The sequence below is a fragment of the Dasypus novemcinctus genome, chromosome 1 (genome assembly GCF_030445035.2).
Source record: "Dasypus novemcinctus isolate mDasNov1 chromosome 1, mDasNov1.1.hap2, whole genome shotgun sequence".
NCBI lineage: Eukaryota > Metazoa > Chordata > Mammalia > Cingulata > Dasypodidae > Dasypus > Dasypus novemcinctus.
Window position 1 is genome coordinate 204,004,690 of NC_080673.1, and position 26,559 is coordinate 204,031,248.

The window sequence follows — 26,559 nt, forward strand, 5'->3', positions numbered from 1 at the left end:
ATTACTTTGAACAAGAGGCCATGCATTTCCCCTGGACACCGGGTCTGGCAAACTGCAGCCTTTGCAGGAACTTTGAGGCATCAAATAGACTGGCCAGGAGTCAAAGGAATCCGCGACATGGCGCATCTGATTTCAAAAACCGCAGCCTCCCGGGACTGCGGCCCTGGTGCAGGTACCATATGTTTCCGCAGGAATAGTAAGCAGTAAAAATACACCGTTTTGAATCGTCTGCTTCCCAATTTGGGAGGACAATCTGCCAGCCTGCGCCCGGCGTGCTGCTAATTGATTTGTTTTCTTCGCTCCAATAATCTTTTCCTTGTCAGCGCTTTTCTCTTCCCACGTCTTTCCTGGCTTGCGCTTCCCACTCGGAGGCCCAAAATAGCCCCCGGTCTAGGTTGCTGGGCCCTGGCCAGAACCACGTCCTCAAATTCGTTCTCCCTCGGTGTCCCCACCGGCGGAGCCCTGGCCCCGAGCGGGGCAGGAACGGGGTCCCTGATGGAGAGGCGACCCGGCTACCCAAAGCCCTTCCTCGATGTGTGAACCGTTTGTGGGGAACGTAGCACCCCATCCGCGCCGGGCCCTGCCGTCTGGGCTGGGGCTATGGTGACAACAGACAAGGTGTCACCGGAGCGTGTGGCCTCCCGGCCTGGAGGGGACGACGTCCTCCTAAGGGGAGGGCTAGGGAGTGCCGGGCAGGGTGGACGTGTGCACCAGCTGCTGGGGGGCGGGGGGCGGGAGGAGGGGCCGGGAGGACTCCCTGGGGGCACACGCATCACGGGCTTCCTGGAGGCGGTGATGTTGGAGATGAGCCTTGGTGGTGGCAAGGAGCTGCTTGACCAACAGAAAAGAGTGGTGAGGGGGGCGCCCCATCATCGAAGCAGGCTAAAGTCATGCCGAGGGTCCCTGCAGGACAGGGACGCCAAAATTAACGCAGAACATCCAGCTTGGATGGCTTTGTGCTCGGAAAGCTTGAAAGAAGCTGTTTTTGATTTTAGCACATGTGGTTTTGTGTCATTTCGAAGATGTGCACCTTGGCCCTGGAGTGCGTACAGTGGGATTGGGGTGTCTTGCCCCCCCCCGTGCATCCCCCCCCACAGGCGCCTGCAAAGGTGCGGAAGCAGGAGGGGCTGGCGTGGCTGACGCCGGGAGCCTCGGGGGAGCGCGGGGGTGGGGGAGAGGCGGGCGCGGGGGAAAGGCCTGCCGTGGACCACACTGACCGCTCGGCCAAAACGCCCTCCCCAGGCCTGCCGGCCACCGTGCCTCCCGTCCCTGGCACTGGCCTGGCGCCACGTGCCCTCAGGAGCCCTCCTTCCTGCCCTCAAGCCTGTCCTGCACCAGACCCTCTGCCCCCCTCCGGTCCCACACAGCCCCGCGCCTGCCTAAATTCCCGCGCGGGCCACCTGGCTTGTGCAGCTGCACGTGAATGAGCGAACGAGCCTTCGCTGATGTGCAAAATTTTGGGTAGTGAAGAGGAATAAGTGAACGGGATTTCTGATGACTTCTGTTCTCTAGACGACTTAACTCTTTTTTTTTTTTTTAATATTTATTTATTATTATTATTTTTAATTACATTAAAAAATATATATGAGGTCCCATTCAACCCCACCGCCCCCGCCCCCCACTCCCCCCACAGCAACACTCTCTCCCATCATCGTGATACATCCATTGCACCTGGTAAGTTCATCTCTGAGCATCACTGCACCCCATAGTCAATGGTCCACATCATAGCCCAGACTCTCTCACGTTCCATCCAGTGGGCCCTGGGGGGATCTACAGTGTCCCGTAATTGTCCGTGAAGCACTATCCAGGACAACTCCACATCCCGAAAACGCCTCCACATCTCATCTCTTCCTCCCGTTCCCCACACCCAGCAGCCCCCATGGCTACCGTTCCCACACCCATTCCACATTTTCTCTGTGGACATTGGATTGGTTGTGTCCATTGCACACCTATGTCAAGTGAGGGCTTAGATTCCACATGGGTACTGGATGCACTCCTCCCGCTTCCAGTTGTAGACACTCTAGGCTCCATGTTGTGGTGGCTGACCTTCTTCAACTCCATGTTAGCTGAGTGGAGTAAGTCCAATAAGTCAAAGTGTAGGAGCTGAAGTCTGTTGAGGCTCTGGGCCTGGGTGTAGACGACTTAACTCTTGCCGGGAATATTTTCTCCCCCAAGGAGGAAAGCCAGCAAGCGGTTCCTGCAGGAGCCACAGCCTGAGATGGAATTGTCCGTTCCTTCACTGCCTCGTGCATCCAGCAGGCGGGTGTTAGTGCCAGCTCCGGGCTGGGCTTGTGCAGAGGCACGACGAGGGCGTGAGGTCACCCCCTGCACCCAGGGGCACAGGCTAATTGGGGGGGAGGGTAGAAAGAGAAGCACATCTTAAAGTTTGGAAAACTGTGTCCTGGGAAAAGTGCATGAAGAGGGGACGTCGGGGCTACACTGGCTGAACGGCTCGGAGCAAAGCCGGGCGAGTGGGCCTCGCGCTGTCCCCGCGTGCTGAGTGTGCGGAAAAGCGGCTGCGGGGGGGCCAACGGGCTGCGTAAGGAGCCTTGGCGATCTCTTTGAAGCGTGGAACATTTAGAAATGGCAGGACAATGGGGGCAGGTCACAGGGACAGGAGATCCCCAAGCTCACAGCTGGAACTGCTTGAGCAACGAAGTAACAAAATAGTGTTGAGTTAGAGCTCAAAGTAGAAAATAAACGCTGAGACGGGACCTGTATAAATAAACGATGGAGTACATACATACCAGGGAGAGAACAAATCTTCCACCCAGGAGAACTCCCAGCCACTTCTGTGCCCTCCCCGCCTGAGGCCCCACTGGCCGTTAAGTGGGGGCAGTGCGCCCAGCGGCTTCCTTCCTTTCTTTCTGGAAAGCAGGAGAAAAACGTGGGACCAGCCCGACTTGAGGGCCCGTCCCCCAAAGTCCCCACCTACATGGGGGCTCTGACGTAGAGCCCGGGGTCAGGGAGGCCCCCAGGAAGAAGGGACCAAGATCGGCCCCTGAAGCCGGGCCAAGCAGGGGGGCGGGGAAAGAGCCTTGAAGCAGCCGGCAGGGGGAAGACCGTGTGGGCGTCCAGGGGTGCGAGGGCTCGGCCAGGACGCACCACGCCCACCGCCCGCCGGGTCCTGGCCCGGGTGCCAGGGCCGCCTTAACAAAGGACCGTAACTGCGGGGGGGGGGGGCTTTGAACCACAGGAATCTGTCCCTCGCCCTCCAGGAGTCCAGACTCCAGGCGTCGGCGGGGCCGGGTCCCTCCACGTCGGGGGAAGGGCCTGTCCCGCCTGTCCCGGCTCCGGGCGGCAGCCGCGGTCCTGGCCCCTGGCTCGTGCGGCCCCTGGGGGTCCCTCCCTGTGGCCCCGTCTCCCGAGGACGCAGCATGGGTGCAGGCCCAGCCCCGTCCCGTGGGACCTCATCTTCCCTCGTGGCCCTGTCTCCAAAGGTCACCTGCACGGCCCCGGCGCAGCACGCAGGTGGGCCCCGGCCCCCACCGCACGGCCCTTTCTGCTCAGCACCCGCCGACGCCCTGCCGGCCGGCTCCCGCCCTGCTGTTAAAGAGCGGCGCGTTTGTGGGCCCTTTGCAAGCTGCAGGCCCTTGGAGCCGGCCCTGGAGCCGGGGTCACGTTCCTGACCCCTCTGGCCAGCCTCGGGGGTGGCCCCGCTCCGCGGCCGCCGGCCCTGACTTGCCGCCCGAGGCCTCCTCCCCCAGCGGTCAGGGCGCCTGCGCAGTTTAAGGCCAAGGGCTGGGATTCCGGTGAGCCTCGAGGTCAAAGGCCCGTCCCGGGAAAGCCAGGACCTGCGACGTGGAAAGCAAGAGGCAGAGGAGGCCGCCGGCACGGGCCTCGGGGCAGTGTGTGCCTTTGAAGAGCAGGGGGCTGGCAGGACCGCGCTTCTGGGTGAGGGGGAGAGAGGCGCCTTCCGTCTGCCACCTCCCCTGCGCCGCTCCTCAGGCCCCACCTGTCTCTGATGGCAAAACACCAGCGGTGGTCTTCAAACTAGGCGCGAAAGCCACCTCCCCCAGGAAGCCGCCCCGATTGCCCTGGCCATACATAATGGAGGTCCCAGTCCCAGCCACACCCTCTCTGGTTCCCCATCGTAGCTGCTGCAGGGTGCACCAGGTGAGATGTGGGCGTGGGCTCTGCTCTGCCACCAGCCCTTTGGGGGGTCCAGGGCTGACACTGCCCATCTCGACCATGAATTCCCCCCAGTACAGAGGGGCCAAGAGTCCACACCTGCCAAGGGGATCTTAGGGGCAATCTAGCAAGCTCAGCTGACGTGCCAGCTCCCAGCCCCCCACTTAGCAGCTCTAGGGCCTTGTATTAGTCAGTCAAAGGGGCGCTGATGCAAAATACCAGTTATCAGCTGGTTTTTTTTTTTTAAAGATTTTTTTTTTTTTTAATTTTTATTTAATTCCCCTCCCCTCCCCCGGTTGTCTGTTTTCTGTGTCTTTGCTGCGTCTTGTTTCTTTGTCCGCTTCTGTTGTCGTCAGCAGCACGGGAAGTGTGGGCGGCGCCATTCCTTGGCAGGCTGCTCCCTCCTTCGTGCTGGGCGGCTCTCCTTATGGGTGCACTCCTTGCGCGTGGGGCTCCCCTACGCGGGGGACACCCCTGTGTAGCAGGGCACTCCTTGAGCGCATCAGCACTGCGCATGGGCCAGCTCCACACGGGTCAAGGAGGCCCGGGGCTTGAACCACGGGCTTCCCATGTGGTAGGCGGACGCCCTAACCACTGGGCCAAAGTCCGTTTCCCATCAGCTGGTTTTTATACAGGGCATTTATTTGGGGTAGGAGCTTGCAGATACCAGGCCATAAAGCATAAGTTACTTCCCTCACCAAAGTCTACTTGGAGTAAGATGGCTGCCGACGGCTGCGAGGGCTCAGGCTTCCTGGGTTCCTACGTTCCTGGGGCTTGCTTCTCTCTGGGTTCAAGGTTCCTTCCTTCCTGGGTCTGGCTTTTCTCTCCTCTGTGAGCCTACTTCCTGGGGCTCCAGCTTAAGTCTTCAGCATCAAACTTCAGCATCAAAACTCCAACATCAGAAACCCTCCACTCTGTCCTTTGCCATGCCTTTTATCTGTGATTCCCACCCACCAAGGGGTGGGGACTCAACGCCCTAATCATAACTCAGTCATGCCCAGGTACAGATCAGATTACAGCATAATCCGATACTTCTTTTTGAAATTCATCAATTATATCAAACTGCTACGGGCCTCCTATGAAATGGGGCTGCAGATTCCACTTGGCAGGTGCCAGGTGAGGGCACGAGGAAGTCAGAGAGTTTACACGGGGCAGTGCAATAATTGCATTGAATGAATGAATGAATGCACAGTGGACCAGCGGCTGGTGCCCCAGGCGGGGAGGCATACCCCGAGCCCTCCAGGCTGGACACCCATCCTGGGGTCCGCCCCAACCCTGGGAGAGGCATGGTCAGAGCAGGGCTGCCCGGGGGGCCAGCTGGGGTGAGGGCAAGGACAGAGGTCGTGTCAGGGGAGGTGGAAGAGGGCGGCGACCCCCGCCAGGACAAGGGGAGCCCGGCACTGCTGCCCTCCAGACCCGAAGAACTGCCCTGGGGTGGTGGCCCGGACGGGACCTGTGGGGCCCTGGGGGGCAGAGCCAGGGCGGTGGGTGTGCGAGGGGACCGAGTGCCCCATCTGTCCCTGCCACGTGCACGTGGCAGCTGGACATCACCTGTGAGAGACGAGCTAGAGGGCAGGGCCTGTCTGATGGGGGAGGCAGGAGCAGTGGAAGCAAATGGCTCTTGGGGTCCACTCGCCCCCAGGGTCCACAGCCCTCAGCCCCCCGAGCTCTCTGGCCCGTGAAGGGGCGCGCTTGCCACCTTCCTGCAGTGCCATTCCACGGTGGGGGGGTGGGGAGGACGGCTGGCCCTCGAGTCCCTGAACGCAGTCCCCTGCTTTCAGGGCACCTTCCAGGGCCCCGCAGAGCGTGCAGCCGCGTGGGCTCAGCTAGGCCAAAGAGAAACTGGAAAGGGGACAAAACCCCAGAAGGAGCCTCCGCCTGGCATCCCCGAGCAGGGCAGGGCCACATCTACAGGGATGGGTGGCTCTCCAGGCCGCGGTGCAAGGGGGTCCCCGGGTGGCCTTGGAGAAGCTGGTGGCTCTTCTCCGCGGGAGCTCTGTCTGCCGATGCCAAACCGCAATGGCGCCCGTGCCCACGTTAAATCCCCCCTCTCCTGCCGTGTCCAGTCCTCCCGGCGGCATTGGGCGTTGAGAGCGGTGGATGCACTGGAGCTGATGAGGCCACCAAGAGCCTGGGCGCATGGCAGCCCCTGCTCCTGGGGGTCCCTGAAGACCCCTCTCCACCAGCACCCCAGCAGGTGCTGTGGAAACATAGCCCCCTCCCACCGCACTTCCAGGAGACCCCCATTTCGCAGACCCCTCCCCACAGCCTGCGGGGCCCTCCCCGCACCCAGCCCGGCCTGCTGCCTCCCGCTTGGGCCCGGCACGAGCCCTGCAGCCCCCCAGTTCCGTCCCCTGGTCCGGCCTCCTCTGCCGAGAGCGGCCCCAGCCCAGGCCCCCCGCGTCCGCCCCCCTCCCCTGCTTGGCCGGAGCAGGGCCCGGGCCCCGGCCCTTGGAGAGCGGGAGAGCGAGCGGGGTCAGGCCCGCCTGTGCAGCGGCACCCCGGGCGCAGGGCCCTGCCCCCCTCACGTCCCCTCTCGGCCTTTCAGATAATCCTCGTGAGCTCCTCGCTCAGCGACCGCGACCAGAGCCTCTTCCTGAGCACCGACGAGGGTGCGTCCTTCCAGAAGCAGCCCGTGGCCTTCGTGGTGGACACGCTGCTCTTCCACCCCAAGGAGGAGGACAAGGTGCTGGCGTGCACCAAGGACAGCAAGGTAGGCGGGCGCGGGGCGGGGCTGCTCCCGCCAGCCCGGGGCACGAGGGCACGGAGCCTTTGCAGCGAGCGGGGCTGAGCTGCCCGGCCCAGAGCCTCCCGGGCGCGCGGGCACCGGACCCTGCCCTGGGGCGGCACGCAGCGGGCGGGAGGGACGGGCCAGGGGTAGTAGGTCATCCCCGGAATTATTCCGCCGCCCTCTGCACGCGCGCTCGAGAGCCTTCTTCCGCTGCTGGAAACTTCCATGCGCCCTCCCGGGCAGGCGTGTGCCGGAACCTTCCTTGGCCTGGAGGACTGTCCTCGCCACCTCCACCCGGGAAGGCGAATCCACTTCGGAGCTCCAATCCCACATCCCTGCCCGGCGAGCTGCCTCCGCCAGGTCCCCTCCCACGGGCTCTTTGCAGGGGCAAGGGACCCTCCCCGGGTAGAGCCCCCCCACGGCGGGCTTCAGTCAGGCCCCGAGGGCCGGGCAGGGCCCTCCCAGCTGAGGTTCCCGGGGCTGTGGGAACAAATCACATGAACCTAGCAGCACGAAGCAGAGAAAGGTGTTCTCTCCCGTTCCGGGGGCCGGAAGTCCAAAATCAGCCTCCCTGGGCCAAACCCAAGGTATCCGCAGGGCGGTTCCTTCTGGGGGTGCCCGGGAGGAGCCATGCCTCGCCCTCCCGGCTGCCGGGGCTGCCGGCGCTCCCTGGCTGGTGGCCACCCGTCCGTCTGCTCGGCCTCCCTCCCAGATGACCCCTGCGGCGGCTCCTAGGGCCCACTGGGACAGCCCAGCATCGTCTCCACGCCCCGAGGTCCTTAATCACAGCTTTAGCTCTTTTTTGCCAGGGAACGGTCACAGTCACAGGTCCCAGGGTGAGGAGGTGGCCTCTCTGGGGCCATTATCCAGCTGATGCTGGACCTAACGGGGGCACGGCTCCAGCATCCTGGGAATGGCCCAGCTGGAGCGTGGCCTCCAGAGCCAAGGGGCGGGGTGGATGGGGGTGGGGCTGATGGGAGGTGTGGCCTCCAGAGCCGAGGGGTGGGGCTGGCAGGAGGCGTGGCCTCCAGAGCTGAGGGGCGGGGCTTGTGGGAGGTGTGGCCTCCAGAGCTGAGGGGCAGGGCTGATGGGAGGTGTGGCCAGGGCAGGGCCACGGCCCTGCAGGCAGGGCTGGGATGACGGCCCCTCTCGTCCCTGCCATCCCTTCTGCTGGTGTTTGGCCGACTCCAGCCAGAGGCCATGGGAGGAGCTGTGGGTGCACAATCGGCCCCCAGGGTCAGGGTGTGGCGGAGGAGGGCAGAGCTGGGGCGAGGGGCCAAGGGAAGCCTTCCTCTCCACCCCCGGCCAGCTCAGGCCCCGCTCTTCCACTCTTGAAGGGTCCCGTCCTCCCCAGCCTCACCACAGTGTAGTCACACACTCGTGCTCTGATTTGATCTCCGCTGCACCTGCACACGCACTCACACGCAGGCTGACTCTTCAAGGCCAGCGGCTGTGCCTGGTTCTTCTCACCACGTTGTCTCAAATAATGGTCAGATGGGGGGAATGAAAGACAACAGCTGGTGGAGGTGGGCAGTTGGATAGATGGATGAATGGTAGTAGGTTTGATGGCTGGATGGATGGGTGGATGGGTGGGTGGCTGGATGGATGGGTGGGTGGGTGGATGGATGGGTGGGTGGATGGATGGATGGATGGGTGGATGGCTGGATGGCTGGATGGGTGAACCTCTACCAGTAGGAAGTGTCCAGACCAGGGACACCCAGATAGAGAAGCCTCGCGGGCCTGAGCCACGCTCCACAGGCCCGGCCTCCTCGCCAAGGTCTGGTCCTTGCAGATGGAAGTCCCCACATTTTTCCGGCTTCCCTGGCTGCCTCTTTGCTCCAGCCCCCCCACCTCTGGGACAGCATGTGCTTCTGGGTATTAATAGCACTACTTAGCCTTCCATGTAATTAGACTAAAGCACAATCCCAGAGACTCATTTTCATGCAGAAATTGACTGCATTGCAATTGCTCTTTAATTTATGGTGCCCTGAAAAATTAATGGAGCTGAAATCTTGGTTATTTTCCTTGGTTCTTTGCTGTGGACCATAAGGAAAGTAAAAAGGGAAGTGACTTGGAAGTGATTATAAAAGGAATAAGAAATTTAAGAAAATTAATAACAATGACACTAGGGCTTTAGATTTTTTTGGAGCTTTATGGTTGTCGAAGTCCTCTAACCCCAAAAAAGAAGGTGGTGTGGGGGAGTAGCACTGGCTCCTAACTCTAACCGACCTGGTGTATTAGGCAGCCATCTGCTGCTGGAATGCTGAGTAACACACAGCCCCAGCCCTCAGTGACTTACAATAAGGAGCATCATTTCTTGCTCCCAGGCCACTGGGTGGTCTATGTCTCTGCTGAGCTCGGCTGACACTGCTCCTCACTACTAGAAGGTTCAAGTCTGCCTGAGTCTCTTGAACTGGGACCAGCAGCTCCTCGGGGTCTGCTGTTCTCGTGTGAAGGGCAGAGGCTCCAGGGGCAGAGTCAAGCCCCCGTGAGCAGCTGTAGAAGGTTTGCTCGACTGGAGTGCATCCCGGCCACGCGCATCCCAGTGGCCACAGCAAGGTGTGTGGCCCAGGGGCAATGGGGCGGCATGCGTAAGGACGGACAGATTTCTACAAAAACAAATGCCTCCACCGTTTTATTCCCTGCCCTGTTGCTCCCAGGTGCCTGCCCCTGCCATCAGCAAGCAGACCGTCTGCCCACCCTCAGACTGCCCTGTTTGCCCATTTCCAATCCCCTTCCTGACCACACGGTTACAATTTGGGACACGTTGAGGCTGCCTTGTTTGGAGTCTGGACAACCTCCATGGGGGAGGGCTCCAGGCAGGGCTTTCCTTCCAGGGACCAGCAAACTGAGTTAGGCTCTTGGAGCAACAGGAAGTTAGGGCCAGGTGGTCCCTTCCTAGACCGGCTGGCGGGGGGAGGCTGGCACGAAACCGACCGGCCTGTTCTCCCTCTGCTAGTGCCTTGGAGCTGCTCGTGGGCAGGGCTCTGGGAATTTATTTCTAAGCATCAGTAGACCCACTTTTGTATTTTGTTTTGCCCCTCATCAAGAAACTTCTCGGCTGAGGTCAGGATTGAGACAAGCATACCCACTGCCACCATTGCTACTCAACATTGTGCTACAGTTCTAGCCAGAGCAATTAGGCAAGAAAAAGAAACAGTTACCCAAATGGGAAAGGAAAAAGTAAAACTTTCACTATTTGCTGATGATGTGATCCTATACTTCGAAAATCCCCCAAGCTCCCCAATAAAATTACTAGAACTAATAGATGAGTTCATCAGAGCTGCAGGGTACAAGATTAATGTACAAAAATAAATAGCATTTCTATACACTACTGATGAGCAAATTGAGGAGGAAGCCAGAAAAAAAAATTCTATTTATAATAGCAATGAAAAGAATCAAATATTTAGGAGTAAACTTAACCAAATTCATAAAGTACCTGTATTCAGAAAACTACAAAACATCCCTAAAAGAAGCCAAAGAAGACCTAAATAAATAAAAAGACATTCCGTGTTCATGGATTGGAAGACTAAATATCATTAAGAACTCAATTTTGGGAAGCAGATGTGGCTCAACTGATAGAGTGTCTGACTGCCATATGGCGAGTCCAGGGTTTGATACCCAGGGCCTCCTGACCCGTGTGGAACTGACCCACACGTAGTGCTGCCATGCTCAAGGAGAGCCGTGCCACGCAGGGGTGTCCTCCGCGTAGAAGCCCCACGCACAAGGAGTGCGCCCTGTCAGGAGAGCTGCCCAGCGCAGAAAAAGTGCAGCCTGCCCAGGAGTGGTGCTGCACACATAGAGAGCTGACGCAGCAAGACGATGCAGCGGAAAGAGACACAGTTTCCTAGTGCCACCTGATAATGCAAGAGGATACAGAAGAACATACAGCAAATGAACACAGAGCAGACAGCATGGTAGTTGCTGCGAGCAGGGAGAGGGAAGAAGCGGTGTGATGTGGGGGCATTTTCGGGACTTGGAGTTGTCCTGAATGATATTGCAGGGACAAATGGAGGACATTATATATCCTGCCATAACCCACTGAATGGGCTGGGGGAGAGTGTAAACTACAATATAAACTATCATCCATGTGGTACAGCGGTGCTTCAAAATGTATTCACCAAATAAAATGTATGTGCCACAATGATGAAAGAGATTGTTGATGTGGGAGGAGTGGGGGGGTGGGGGGTGGGGTATATGGGAACCTCTTTTGTTTGTTAATGTAACATTTTTTGTGATCTATGCATCTTCAAAAAAATACAATTAAAAATAAATAAATAAAAATTATGTAAAAGAAAAAGAGAAAAAAGAAAAAGCAATACCCAAGCCAGGTCCCTCCCAGGGTTGCCTAGGGCCTGTCAGGCCTCTTCTTGGTTCCTGTAGTGAATCCCAAGCAGCAAGTAGCCTTTACCCTCACTGACTCAGATTTCTGTTTTGTTTTTCTGCTTTGGTGGGTTTTGGTTTGTTTTTTCTGGTCTTGGCCAAGTTTGGTTTCGATTCTAGTTTGTTTAGATCAAGTAGGTTATTCCTCATTGGTGGCAACAAAGATGGAGAATATGATCACTTGGTAACATCTATCAGGACGGTGGGAACCTATTTACCAGATGAAAAACGATAGAGAATTTGGTTTGCTTGTGTTATCTGTTTGTGCAAGATTATGTCTTGTTTCCATTGGAAATAGAACAGCTCTTTGAAACCTGAAAGAAAAAAGAAAACTACAGTGAGATACCATTTCACACCTTACAGAATGGCCTTTTTTTTTTTTTTAAATCAGAAAACTCCAAGTGCTGGAGAAGATGTGGAGAAATGGAAACACCCCTTCACTGGTGGTGGGAGTGTAAAATGGTGCAGCCTCTGGGGAGGATCATTTGGTGGGTCCTTAGGAAGCTAAGTACAGAACTGCCATATGATTGGCAACCCCGCTATAGGAATATATTCAGAAGAATTGCGAGCAAGGACATGGACAGATATGTGCACACCAGTGTTGATAGTGGCAAACGTCACAATTACTGAAAGATGGAAACAGCCTCAGTGTCCATCAACTGATGAATGAATTAACAATCATGGTATATACATACGATGGGATACCACTCAGCTGTAAGAAGAAAGCAATTGGGGAAGCACATGACGACATGGAGGAACCGTGAGGGTATTATGTTGAATGAAATAAGCCAGATACGGAAGGACAAATATTATAGGGTCTCACTGATATGAAGTAAATGCAGAGAGTAAACTTGCGGAGTTAAACTGTAGAGTATAGGTTGGTAGGAGACGGAACGTGGGTTGAGAAGGGGCAGCTGAAGCTGAATGTGTGTGGAATGTTTAATTAGGTCGATTGTAAGTATGTGGAAGGGGACAGAGGTGATGGTAGCACATCATAATCAGTGTAACTAATGCTGCTGATTTATAAATGTGATTGTGGTTGAAAGGGGCAGGCTAAGGAGGTTAATTGAAAAACAGCTAGAGGATAACCTAGGAATTGTACAACATAGTGATTTTGGTGGTAGATGAGGATTGTTGTTTATAATATAAAGACAAGAATGTTCCTCTATTACAAGGTTTTAAGAATACAGTGATGCATGAGAAAAAATAAAACTAACATAACTTACAGACTATAGTTAAGAACAATATTGTAGTATTTTTGTAGCAAAGGCAAAGAAGGTACTATAGCAATGCTAAAGGTGAAAAAAGAATATAAGATTTAGTTTTATGAGAGATGAATATGATCAAGCATTTTTTCTTCATTTTTTTTTTCATTAACAAGGAGATCTTGGTCATGTCCTGTAACCAGTCTGTGCTTTTATTTATATTTCTGAACACCAGAGAAACAATTGGGTTTGGTTTTAGGATTAAATTAGATAAAGGCCTGGGCAGAATTTTTTGAAGTAATGCTTCCATAATTTGTTAAGTTGCCTTTTGTCTATTTCCTTTTTTTAAAAAAAGAATTTCCTCTACCTCCCCATCCTGCAAGGGATTTTTCTGACCCTGGGAGTGCCCTCCAGAAATTTCGCAGGGAGTAAGAAGACACTTTTGGATGGGAAATCAGAGGAGACTTCCTGGAGGAGGAGTGCTTGAACAGGGTCAAGATTGGGTCTGAAGGTAGGCTTGTTTTTAATACAGCTTTGGAACAACAAAAATGATCACCCAAGAAAAGAAAGAAAAGTAAGTGCCTGCAATTGTCCAACCCCAATAGAGGGGCAGAGTGTTGGCATGGCTACAGGCATGGGTGGGGGAGGGCGGACATCCTCTAACATGGGCGAGTAGAAGGGTGGGCGCCACCCCATGCTCACCGCCCTCTCCAACCTCAGACTTCAGGACCAGGAAGAAACTGAGCTTCTCCGGAAGCAGCAATTTTGTGAGCAAGAAGAATCCCGTGGGTCATCTTGAAATCGATTTTGCTCTGGTCGTTTACATCTGGCACGGCTCCCGGCAGGAAATAGACACCGCTCTGGGTATTTCAAGGGGTAAAAAGGTTGAACCTGGAGGAATCAGATGCTCTGAACAATGGCAGGGGGCTGGAGGGGGGAGCGTCAGGCGGGGCCCCCAGGGATGCCTCCCGGAAGCCTGCGGAGCTGATACCCCGGGGTAGCTTCTTACTCTGCCTCTGTCAGGGAGATGGGGGGCCAGGAGCCCCTCCACTGGGACCACTGAGTCGAGACCACGCAGCTGAGGCAGGACCCAGGTACGTGGAAGTCACCACTGCTGCAGCCACAACCAGCTGGCCACAACCACGAAGCCAGTGGCCAGACCGAGGAATGCAGAGTCCAGCTGCCCCCTCATCCCACTGCCTCTCCACCCCAAGAGAGGGTGGTGGTGGATGCTGCAGCACGTCTCCATGACCCCGGCCAGCATCGGTGGCCCAGAGGGCCAGGAAGATGCCTCCGTCTCACTCTTACCTAGTAAACGTCACTTGAGCGTCTTCGATCCAGAAGCCTAGCTGCAAGGGAGTCTGAGCAATGTCAGTGTCTCGCTTTCCAGCCTCAGCCCTACAACGAGGTGCCCCAAGTGAGGGGGGAAAGGATGCTACCTTCCAACCAACTACATCCAACCTTCAAAGCCCAGGGCAGAATCGCAGCAACTCCAATAATTGTGCATGGCTCACGAGCTGGCATTTCTGTGTTTGCACCAGCCCTCTGGTCTCATCCTACTCATTTACCTTTTTCCCCACTGTATTAGTCAGGGTTCTCTAGGGAAACCAAATCAACAAGGGATATCTGTTGATAGTAAGTGATTTATCAGAGTCTCTCACGCAGCCGTGGGGATGCACAAGTTCAGGTTCCACCACCGGGAGCTTCGATGAAAGTCCAGTGAAGGTTCTTGATGAGTTCTGGGAGACGCTGGCTGTCCAAAGAGGAGCTGGGAAATTCTCTCTCAATGCTGCAATCACTTCCCCTTTTAAGGCATTCAAGTGATTGGGTTAAGTGTCACTGCTGATGGCAGTCTCCCCGATTGATGTAATTATAACCAGCTATCTATGATTTACCACTGCAGTAAAGTCAATGGTGAGTAAAGTCCATAAGTGCCCTTGTAGTACAGTCAGCCCAGTGCTTGCTTGACCACACAACTGGGCACAATCACCTGGCCGAGTTGACACAATAGCCTAACCATCACACCCACCTTGCTGTGATGTCACTTCTTATCATTTTATCTTTCTATCCAAGTAGTCCATGCATCCTAATACGCTGCCGCAAGTCCTTTCTGAGCTGTGCAATCCAGCAGTGATTAAAGCACCCTTTCTACAGATGCCGCTAAGCAGATTTTAGCTGTGGGTAACTGCAATGGCACTGGTGTCTTTATGTTTATTTTCTGGCATTTATCTTTTTATTAAGCAGAAATGATATGTTTCTGCAGCCATTGATGGTGAAATATAAAACCATCTCCCATGAGAGCGAATTGGGAAGGCTTCATAAAGTTCCAGGGCAGGCATCATAAATGGAAGTGCCGCGAGCGGCGACGGCAGTGATCCCCTCCGTTAATGCAGACTTGCAGTCCAGACTCCTGGAAATTGAGGGCTCCCAGCTCATTTTCTGTTCACTCATTGCCTGAGTGCACGAGCAGGCAGCCTCTTCCAATGTGCAGGTGGATAAACTCAGCCTGAGGTAGAAGGGACCCTGGCCTGGGTCACACAGTCGTCCAGAGAAAGGAAAAGAAGCCCCCAGTGGCCCCTCTGGAGGAGCTCCCCACTGCAGGCGTGTCCCCGGGAGCTCAGCGCCAAGAGGTGGGGACTGTGCTTGAGCGACCTCTGTGTGCCCTTGCCCCTTACCGGGCGTCTCCGAGGTCCAGTTCTTTCTGCCTATCAAGGGCGGAATTGCCTGTTTTATGGTGCGTGCGTGTGTGGATTCGGCAAGGTCGCGTTTGACGAGCCCTGCTGCGGTGCCTGGCTCCGGAAGGGGTCACCGCTGCCGTTCAGGCTTTCCAGGGGGTCCTCACGGGCAGGGGAACACTGCCAGCTGCTGGCTCCCACGGTGCTCATCAGCACCTGCTCCCTGCCAGGCACATTTCCCAAGACGCATGGGTCCCTGCCCTCGTGGAGCTTACACTCCAGGGGATGGGAACGTTGGGAAAACGTCCTCTTCCGGCTGTTGAAGGTGATGCTTTCCTGCCGCAGACTCGGGACGGGCAGCAGCAAACGCCAGCCTGCCGCCTCCCCTCCGCAGTGAAGCTGCGTCGGCCACGGCCACGCCGTCCCACCTGCGTCCGGCCGCAGCTGCTTCCCCGCTACGCAGGCAGCACTGCCCGGCATGGCGCGGCCAGGGGCCCCACAGCGCGAATCGTCGTGATCTGCTCCAGGAGAAGCTTGCCCCCAGAGTCACCCGCCTCCGTGCATCGAGCAAGCACGCCGCGGGCACTCCAGCGCTGCGCAGGGGCCAGGCTCTGGTGACCGCGGCGAGCAGGGCAGAGGGTGTGCCCACGGCAATGTGCAGTTTGGTGGAAAAGCGGGAAATGAGCTCCCGGGTCCTGTAAGGTGTGGCGCAGGCGCTCCAGGAGAGGCAGATGGCTGTGGGCTGCAGGGCTGAAGTCTGTGGTCATGCAGGGCTAAAGTCCGTGGTCAGCAGCAGGTGCAAGGCAGTGGGTCAGGAAAAGCTCCCCGAGAAGGAGGCAGCCGTGCAGGGCCCAGAGCCGGGGAATTCGGGGTGCAGTGATGAGAGGCGGACGTCCCTGCCAAGAGGTCAGCTGAAACAGGGGCCTTGTGGTGGGCCGGAGCCTTTGGCTTTTGGTGGCACACGTGGCTCTTTTGCCACAGAAGAAGGGGCCCGGGGCACCCTCAGTGCCTTTCAGGGGAGGGTTCTGAGACTCGCCTCTGCAGCGGTACAGGCCCAGTGTGACCTGGGAGTATGGCCACCCCGACAGACAGGTTAGCCAGAGGGAGGGCACTGGGGTGGGGGGGTTCCAGGCAGATGGAACAGCGTGTGCAAAGGCCCGGAGGCAGCAGAGAGCAAAGGGCTCGGGAGACAGTGAGGAGTTCTTCAGAGTCGCTGGACCCTGGGGCGTGAGCATGTGGGGCAGGCGGTGCCCGGCCGGTTGGATTTGGGGGGCCAGGAGGTGAGGTGCTCAGCAGTGTCGGTGCACAGTCAGCCCTCAGCAATGGCCCCTGCTATTGTTGGTACTGTCACGAGGCTGGTAGATGATTCATTGTGTACCTACTATATGCACCCCCCTTGCAACAGTGCCTGGTATAATCCTACATCTCTGTTTGACAACGTGGGGAAACCGAGGCATGGAACAGCTTTGCAGTACGTGCAAGGTCACGTGGCTGTGCACGGTGGGGCCTAACTGCCGACCCCAGGTCTGAGCAAACACAGATTCACTCCTTCAAATAGCATTATGGCTGGAGAGCATTCTTTCACAGATGGGGAAACTGAGGCCAGGAAGCCACATGGCAGATCGGCAACCGAGGCACGAGGGCAGGACTCAGCAGAGCTGGGGCTCCGTCCCCCACGCCGCCCCTTCTCCCTCCCCAGCGCAGTTCACCTCCTTGATTGACAGCACTTGCTGCAGGCGTGGCCCCCGAGGAGAGCCCCGGCCCCGGCCTGTCCACCCCCGAGCAGGTCAAGCTCCGAGTTTAGCTCGTGTCATGCAGGATTTCCATTTGCATAATGCTGTGTGGCTCCCAAAGGATCAGTGAGAACCCACACGGCCGCTCCTCTTTGGCTTGTAACAGATGCTTTATTGTTCCAGTAACCCCCATCCACTGAGAGGGAGGCACAGAAAAAACGTGAAGAGTACCGTAACAGACGAAGCAGGGATATCAACTGTGGAATCGTGCACGCCCCGCGTTTGTGTTTACCCTTCACGTGCGTGTTAGCTCTGAAGCTTACTAAAATGTAAACGAGCACACGGAGTGAAAATGAGAGGAGAAAGAAGAGGCGGGGAAAGGGAGCCCCATATGCTGCACACTCCGCAGGCCTGATGCGTGCTGGGAACCTGGCCCAATCTCCTTGAGCGCCCCTGACCTGAATGAGGATTGTCATTCCCATTTTACAGCCAAGGAAACCAAGGCTCACCCGGGCAACTCACCCCAGGGAGAGCAGGGATTTGAACGCTGGAAGCGGACCTGGTTTCCTAGAGCTGCTGAGAGATCGCTGTCCCCGTCGTTCTGGGCATGAGGGGCAGAAGAAGTCCAGCAGGGCCCCCTGCCACCGGCCCACTCACCTACCCGAAAACAGAGCACACGGAGGAGCTTTTCCACGACTCCCCAGCCCTGGAGACGAGGCTGGGCTCTGCCACCTGCACAGAGCCACCGTCCTGCCCGTGATGCCACCTGAGGCTGCACCCTGGAGCCAGGCCCACAGTGTGCCGGCACGCCGCGTCTCCTGCTCCAGGCCCATGTGGGCATCCTGCTGCCCGGCGTGCACGGGTGCCTCCTCCGCGGCAGAGCCCTCCGTGCCCGCCAGGTCTTGGCCCGATGCCATGCAGCAGGCTGGTGCCGGGAGGAAGCAGGCCTCTCCAGGTAGTCCACGCAGAGGGACTTGAACACGGGGACGTGGTTACAAAGCATCGAAGGTAAAGCCACACGGAGGCTAGACCGGAGACTGCCGGAAGCTCCCGCCACCCCCGGCTGGATGGGAAATGGGGAGGCTGTGGCCAAGAGCATGACAGCTGAGCAGCTGCAGCTGCAGTTGGCTGAGCCCCTGGACAGCACCCTGGGGACCCGCCCTCGCTGCTGCACCTGCAGTGGGCGTGGCCTTGGGGCCCCCCACAGTGGGGGGGCAGCATCCCCCTTCTGCTGCTTCCCCACACCTGTGCACGCCCCACAGCAGCAGGTCCTGGAGTGCAGGTGACAGCTCCCCTTCACCGTCAGGGCTTAAGAGGGTGCGCCAAGTCCACGTGTGTGTGCAGGCGTGGGAGTGTGTGCACACATGTGATTCTGTGCCTGCATGCGTGTATGTGGTGGGCATATGTATGTCTGTGCATGTCAGTTAGATGGTGAGCACGTGTGTGGGTGCAAATAGGTGAGTGACGTGTAGCACGTGAGCGTGTGTGGGTTCCCGTGTGTCTCTGTGCGTGTGTGCGTGCTTGCGTGGGTGACAGAAGCCTCTTGCTCCCCCAGCTCCGCCTGCCAGGCCCCTTGCTCACCCAGGTTTGCAGGGTCAGGGGCTGCCTCAGGTGGGCCTCTGGGCACCCTCGGCCACTCTAGGCCTGGGTGAGCCTTGGCCCGGCGGGACGGCCAGCTGGGGGCAGGGGGGCACTGCCCGCCTCCCGGGACCCTCAGGCCTCCGGCTCCAGCCCGGGTCCCGACCCAGACTCTCTGGTGGGGGATGACGCTGAGAAACCAGCCGGAACTTGGCAGGCCGCCCCCGGGACAGTGCCAAGGAAGCCCTGGGGTCGAGGCCGGGGACGCCACCTCCCACATCCCCGGGGCTCCCCGGGCCCGCCGGCCCGTCCGGGAAAGGAGGCTGGGCACCCCACCGCCGGGCAACCCCACGGTTCCCGTCTCTCCCTCGTCCTGCCGCAGTGGGTCCCGTTGCCGGCGAAGGCCACCTTGCCTCGGGTAGGGACGTGGTGACGGGGCGGGCGCAGCCTCGCCAGCATCAGGGCCCTGCCCCGTGGCTCGCTGCACCCCCCGGGACCCTCCCCGCACCCGCGCCCGGGCCCTTCCTGGGGCAGAGGACGTCAGGATTTGACGGACGGGGGCTGGCGAGTGGGCCGCGAGAAGCCATCTGGGGACGGTGACCCCGCGTGAGCTGCGGCTCTGAGCCCCGCCGCCCACTCCACCGTCCAGTCGGACTTCACCAACAAAACACAAATTCAGGGTAAAATCAGGGATTTTGATACGTGACCACAGAGTGCTAAGCCCCAGGCGCACGGCCCTTCCAAGTGGGGCCCTGCGTGACGGCAGGGGTCACTCGCCCATCAGGCCGGCCGTGGTTTCAGACTCCGACCCGCCTGCCCAGACCCCCTAAAACAGATTTCGCGCCGCAGCCAGAGGGGGCGCTTCTCTTCCCTGCACCGGGCTTTCCTTCGCACCCCAGGCCCTTTGCACAGGCTGCTTCTCCCCCGAGGGCTTTTGTCCTGCCTTCTGCAGGTGGCAAAGCCCCTCCTCTGCTCCGGGGTTCGGGCGCCTCCCGCCCCAGATGACACCCTGGGGCCACCCTGGAGCCTCCTGCACTGAGCTCCTGGCTCCCGGCTGCCTGCCTGGGGTCGGAACAGCCGTCCATGGGGCCTCGTGATCTTGGGGAGAGGGTCCCCCAGGGCCGGGCTCGGGCTCAGCCCAGGCCGGCGGGCGCATTGGCCGAACCAGGCCGGCCAGTGCGGGGGAAACGCGTCGGGAGGGCGCGGTCCCCCCCGCGGTGCTGCCGTGCTGAGCCGTGACCCTGCTCTCCTGTCCTTCTGTCCCCCTGAAGCTCTACGTCTCCTCCGACCTGGGGAAGAAGTGGAAACTCCTGCAGGAGCGCGTGACCAAAGACCGCGTGTTCTGGTAAGGACCCCACCGCCAGCCCCCCGCCCGGCCTCCTCGCGCCTCCACCCCCAGCCCGGTGCCCTGCTCATCCGAGGATCCCCCGCCGTCCCTTCTGCCCCACGGGCTAGGCGCCCACGGCCACGTCTGTTCCCTCACGCCGGCGGTGACGATGCACACGTGATCGGCCCTCTCTGTGCCTCAACTTCCCCTCCGTGCACAGAAGAGGTGGGGAAGTAGAGGAAGTGCAGGCGCACAGTAGGCCCACGGCTCCTGAGCTCCCCTGCCTCGTCTGACACCTGTGGACCCTGCTGGGGGCTGACAGGTGTGGTGGCTACAGGAACGGCCCCCCGACCTGCAGGCGGGCAGCGGCTCCCATCCGGGGCCCGGGCCCCAGCCCGCGCCGGCGTTGCCTCCTCAGGGCAGCTCTTCACCTCCGGGCACCGGCGAGGAGCCATGCGCACAGCGCTCGCTGGATGCCGCCGAGGCCCGCGGGGACAAGTGGCGCAGCCAAGGCCACGGCGTAGAGCTGGGGTGGGGGCCAAGTGCAGCCGCCCACAGCCATGGCTGCCTCCCCAGGCACTTGGGACGAGAGGCGGCCTGGGCCTCGGGGCCTCCTGGCTCCTGGAATTTCTGCCCCTGGGCGGGAGTGATGACCAGGGACACCACTTCCTTCCTTGGAAGCCGGAGCGCGGCCATGGGTCATGGCTTTGTCGCTGATGTCAGCACGCAGCGGCCTGGGTGGCCCCGGGCGGGAACGGCTCAGCTCCCCAGTGCTCGCTGGAGGCGGGCGCGGCGAGGGGCCGGGGTCTGGGAGCTGCGCTGGCTGACGAATGGGCAGTCGCGGTGCGGGGTCCCGTCCCAGCTGGGCCCGGGTGGCATCGGCCCCCGGACCCCCGGGAGCTGGTGTGCCAGAGAGAGCCGCCAGGTGGGCCGGCCATGGTTCAATCATGTCATCAGCTCGGGCAGATCAATTCATTCCTCCAAGTTTCTCGAATTGCTCCATGTTATTAGGCGTCAGAGATAATTGCTCCAGACAGCCCAGCGCTCGGCCTGGGGTCCCCCCGGGATCCGGTGAAGGCTGGCGGAGATGGAGACCCCTGTCGTGAGTGGCGAATACTGAATGCTGTTTGGACAGCAGTTCTGAGGAGCTCTTTGTCCTTGAACAACGCGTGTGCGGCTCGGGCTCGTTAGCGTGTAAGAAGCTACACACCCGGGGGGCACTGGCGCGGCCTCGTGGCGGGCGGGCAGGGAGGGCAGTGCCGCCCGGGCCCCCGCGTCCCAGGCCCGTGTCACCGGGCACGGCCTCCTCGTCTTCTCAGCACCCTGGCCAGAGGCCTGGGAAGGGCTGGCCAGTGCCGGACGCCGGCCATCAGGGCCACACCGAGGTCCGCCCTGCGGAGCCCGCATGACCGAGGAGGAAACCGAGGCTCGGGGCGGCGGGGGGCGTGTCGAGGTCGTGCGCCGTGCCCGCTGTGCTGCCCGCGCTGCCCGCCGCCGTGCTGCTGCGCCCTTCACCGCGTCCCCGCCTCCCCGCCCGGCTCCCTGGGGGAAAGCCTCCACCCCCCCGTTAGTCCAGGTGGGGCCCGTGCAGGGACCCCACTATTGGCCAGAGACGGGGTGTAGGAGGGGGCGCCCCCCGCAGCTCTGCCGTGGGGTCCGTTTGCCGGGAGCTTCCCTCGGCGCCCAGGAGGGGGGATCCTGGCGTCTGGCGCGCTCCGCTCTTTCCAGAGGCTTCCCTGCAGCACCTGCTCGTGGAACGGGTGTTTCCAGACATGCTCCACCGGCCCGGCCAGGCCTCCTGTCCACGGGACACACGGTGGGTGCCCGTCGGGGCCTGCCAGTCTCCACCGAGGCCACGTGAATGAGGGTGGGGGACCGACCTCGAGCCGGGCCCCCCATGCTCAGCCCGAGCCCTGGGCCTGCCAGGAACTGGCCGCGAGGGACGGTGGGGGGACGGGAAAGGTGAGGCGGCTGCGGCGAGGGTGAGCGGGCGGCCGAGGGCTCGCTGGACGCGCCTTGTGGTCCCGACCCTCCCAGCGCCAGCCGCGCGTGGCCGCGCTCCCTCTCTATTCAGGAAGGAGAGAGAGACGTCAGGCACGGGGCCCCTCCACGGGCTTGCCCTACCGCCCCCGGGGGCCGCCAGTGCCTCACCCAGCGTCAGAGCGACCGGCGCCGGTGCCTCCCAGGTTGACCTAGCGGGGGCGGCAGGGCAGAGCTGACCGGCCACCTGCCCACCTGCCCCAGGGCATTTGCACTCTCTGTCTTGCTCCCTAGAATGTTCCAGATACCCTTCCCAGATGCCAAGTGTCACGGAGCCAGAAAGGCCTTGTGCGGCCCTCCCTGCCCGCTAAGTGGCTTATGTACTTCTCCAGCTCTTGCCCCCACCTGGCACGCTGCGGTGCGTTCGTACTTGCCAGGCTCGCTCTCCCCCTCTCCCTGCTGGGAGGTCAGCTCCCCGAGAGCAGGGACTTCGAATCCCCAGCACCTTGACGTATTGAGCGAATGGAGGAATGAAACCCAAGCTAAGAGGAGCGTGCGCTGTCAGTACCGAAGGGGCGAATTCCAGCTCCTAGCCTGGGATGAAAGCAAGGTCATGATACAAAGTGCTTCAGCTAAAAACAAAAACATAAAAACAAACAAACAAAAAACAAAGCGCTTCAGCTGAGTCCAGCGCATAGGAGGCTCTCGGCGAACGCCTCTTCCTTTCCCTTTAGTTCTGAGTCCCATTGGCGCACCCAGAAGCAGTGAGCAAACCCCTACTACGTGCAAGCCCGCTGCTGGTGGTCAGCAAGGCGGCAGCCGCCCAGCGCCCTGGAGACCTCCTGCTCACGGAGGACGGTCCCTCCTTACGCCGCAGGGTGGAAGCGAGCCTCCTTCCATCCCTGCCCCTCCCCTAGGGAGGCCGCGGGAGGCGGGGCCCCTCACCCCTGATGTGACCGACGGGCTCAGATGGATGGCAAACTGGGTCCTAGAGAGTTTGAGCCTGGGCCAAACGTTCACAGACCTTTTTCCAGACGGGGTCCCTTCGAGGACAGTGCCCTGCCTTATGCATGCCTCTATTTCCAGCCCCATCCAGGAGTTGGCACACAGTAGGTGCTCAGTGTAAATGTTGGATGATAGGACAGATGGGTGGACTGGATGGATGGGTGTCTTAGTCAGCCACAGGGGTGCTGAAGCAAAATACCAGAAGCCTGTTGGCTCTCATAAAGGGCATTTATGTGGGGTAGGAGCTTACAGAGACCAGGCCATAAAGCATAAGTGACTTCCCTCACCAAAGTCTACTTGGAGCAAGATGGCTGCCGACGTCTGCAAGGGCTCAGGCTTCCTGGGTTCCTACGTTCCTGGGGCTTGCTTTTCTCTGGGTTCAAGGTGCCTTTCTTCCCAGGGCTGGCTTCTCTTTCCTCTGTGTGCTGACTTCCAGGGGCTCCAGCTTAAGACTTCAACATCCAAACTCCAACATCCAAACTCCAACATTAAAAACCCTCCAACTCTGTCCTTTGCCATGCCTTTTATCTGACCTACTGACACCCTACTGACATGGCCCAATCAAAGCCCTTATCGTAATTTAATCACACCCAGGTACAGACAAGTTTACAAACATAATCCAATATCTATTTTTGGAATTCATAACCATATCAAACTGCTATACTCTCCCTCTGAATCCCCAAAAGACATTACAATATTCAAGAAAACCTTAAATCAGTAACAATGCAAGTACTAAATCATATCACAATCAATTTAAAGACATACAGTTTGTCTTGGGGCAAAGTCCATCTGCTATAGACCTCTGAAACTTACAAAACAATTCCTCTACTGCCAATACACAAATGGATAGACAAAGGATAAACATTTTCATTACAATAAGGAGAAATTGAGAGGGAAACATGAGTCACAGTTTTTCTACAGTTCAGCAGACCTGCAGGGAAACCTCTGTTCCATTTCAAAGTCTGAGAGTCATTCATAAGATGATGGCTTCTTCTACTTGGGGCCTTATGGGAGCCCTCCCTTTCCACAGGCTTGCCCAATAGCCATTTTCTTGGTTCCACCCTTGTCAAGCATCTGGGTGTCGACCAAGCTCCAGGCATCACCCTCCGAGAGCACTGGGGTGATTGCCACACCTCACCCAATCTTTGGATTAGTCTTATCCCCCCTAGCACAGTGACATGAAGACAACATTCCCCCTAACCTTTGGCACACAGGCTCAGTCCCTCAGAACAACGAGCTGACCACCTGGCCTTCCCTAGCCTTTGGGGGACAGGTTCACCCCTCTCAGACCTGTGGGGTGCAGACCTTAACTGCCCTGATCTTTGAGGAATGTGCTCCCCCCTCTCTGTACCCTGGGGTGGCAAAATTCTCCCAAACATCGGGTGGGAACATCCACCCTCTTCAACTGCTGCGGCAAACTCACCCTCTCTGCACACATGGGTGGGGTTCCTCTCTTGGCCCAAGGTGAGGTCTTAATTCCAGATCTCAGCTTCCGTGGTTTTCCTCTTAAAGCTCTTTCTCCTTTAATCTCTCCTCTCCATATCCCTTTTAGTCCAAGCTGACGGTGGTTTTGTCCATACAGCTCTTTCAAAAACCTTGTTGGTTTAACATGCAAGAAGCAGGGGTCCAAGCTATCAGACAGTAAGACTTTCCCAAGTCTTTCCAAGATAACTGCATCTTCAATCTTGATTTACAAGTTCCAGGTTTAGTTAAGTCCTCCCCTGGGGCACTTTCATCTGAGAGCTTGATTTCCAGAGGCTTGGAATTTCCAGAATCAGTTTCTGTTTTCTTTGTGCCTGACATATGTCTCTCATCTAGCATTTTGCTATAAACTGCAAGCAGAAGCCAAGCCACATTCTCCAGGTTTACTTCAGAAATTTCTTCAGCTAAATGCCCAGGCTCGCCATTTTCAAATTCTGCCCTCCATAAAACGCCAGAAGTTAATCTTGCTAAATTCTCTGCAACTTTAAAACATAGATCACCTTTCCTCCAGTTTCCAACAATAGTTTCATCATTTACTTCTAAGGCATCATAAAAAGTCTCTTTAGCACTCATATTGTTATCAACAGTCTCTTCAAAGTAATCTAGGCCTTTTCCATCAGGCATTTCATAATTCCTCCAAAAAATACCCTTACACATTTATAAAACTGTTCTAGCATTTTGGTAATTGCAAAAGCACTACCCCACTCCTGGTACCCAATTCTTTATTAGTCAAGCCAAAGCGGTACTGATGCAAAATACCAGAATCTGTTGGCTCTCATAAAGGGTATTTATTTGGGATAGGGGCTTACAGATACCAGGCAATAAAGCTTGTTACTCCCCTCACCAAAGTCTATTTTTACATGTTGGAGCAAGATGGCTGCCAACATCTGCAAGGGTTTAGGCTTCCTGGGTTCCTCTCTTCCTGGGTCTTGCTTTCCTCTGGTCTCAAGGTTCTTCTCTTTCCAGGACTTGCTTCTCTTCGGGCTCAGGGTTCCTCTCTTCCCGGGGCTTGCTCCTCTTTCCTCTGTGTGCTTACTCCCAGGGGCTCCAGCTTAAGACTTCAACATCAAAACTCCAACATCAAAACTCTGACATCAAAACTCCAACATTAAAAACCCTACAATTCTGTCCTTTGCCATGCCTACTGACATGACCCAATCAAAGCCCTAATCATAATTTAATCACGCCCAGGTACAGACAAGATTGCAAACATAATCCAGTATCCATTTTTGGAAGTCATAAATATACCAAGTTTCTAAAATGGGTGAATGGATTGATGAAGGGGTGAATGAGTGGATAGATGGATGAAAAGACAGAGACTGGTCAGACAGATGGACAGAATGATAGATGGATGAATGGACAGAAGACTATGTGGACAGAAGACTATGTGGACAGAAGGCTGGCTGGCTGGCTGGGCGGATGGATAGGTGGCTAGGTAGGTGAACAAACAGATGAAGGGACAGATGAATATCCGGTCTGATGGATGGATGGGTGGGTGGATGGAAGGATGGGTGGACAGGTGGATGGATGACAGAGGGCAGTTACGCTGTGTGTGGTCCCCTGCTGTGCTGTGTACTCTTGGAGCCAATGACTGTATCTTGTTCACCTCTGGGTCCCCCGCCCCCAGTGCATGGTGAATGCTCTGCAGATTTTTAAGGAGAGCACACCCAGCAGGCTGACACGAACCTGGCCTTGGACATGGGCCCTCAGCCCCAAGCAGGCGGTACGAGCAGTAAATGATGACGGCTGGGCAGGCGAGCAGGTGGCTGTCCCTTGCTCGTGGGCATTCCAGCCTCGTTAACCCTGGACATCGGCCTCTGCCCTGCCATTATGGGCCCCGAGCCCTGAGAGGCAAGTTGCCGCATAAATCCAAGCTGTAATCGTCCCCGGCTCAGCTATTCGAGCAGCAGATGAGAGCGGCAAGAGGGTAATAGAGGGCAGTGCCCTCAGCCGGCCCGGCCAGGGCGAGCCGCGGTCCCCCCGACACACAGAGAGGCTGCTGGGAGCTAGTGAGAGCACGGGGGCGAGGGGTAGGGGGGTGAGGGGCTCCCGCAGGGACCTGGAGCGCAGGGCGGGGTCCCCTCCCCACTCACAGCTCCCCCTGCATCGTCTTCGAGCCCCCACTGCCCACGGGCAGCCTGCGTGGCTAGGGACGGGTAGCTTGGCAACAGGGGGACCAGGCCAGGGGTCTTTGCCCCACTGGCTGCGTGAGCTTGGAGTGTTTTCACCCCCCTGGGCCTCGGGCTCCTCATCTGTAAAATGGGCGCAACCAACCCGCTGGGGAGATGAGGCGGCTGGAGCAGAGGATGCCCCGCGCCGCCCCTGCCGC

The 26,559-nt window shown here is 58.0% G+C and overlaps 1 protein-coding gene across 1 annotated transcript in view; it reads left to right on the forward strand.

Moving 5' to 3' along the window:
• Positions 1 to 26,559, forward strand: part of SORCS2 (sortilin related VPS10 domain containing receptor 2) — a 527,745-nt gene that overhangs the window by 417,634 nt on the left and 83,552 nt on the right. The window contains 2 exon segments of the mRNA XM_058304358.1: positions 6,680 to 6,844; positions 19,708 to 19,781. Coding sequence (XP_058160341.1) covers positions 6,680 to 6,844; positions 19,708 to 19,781 — 239 coding nt within the window.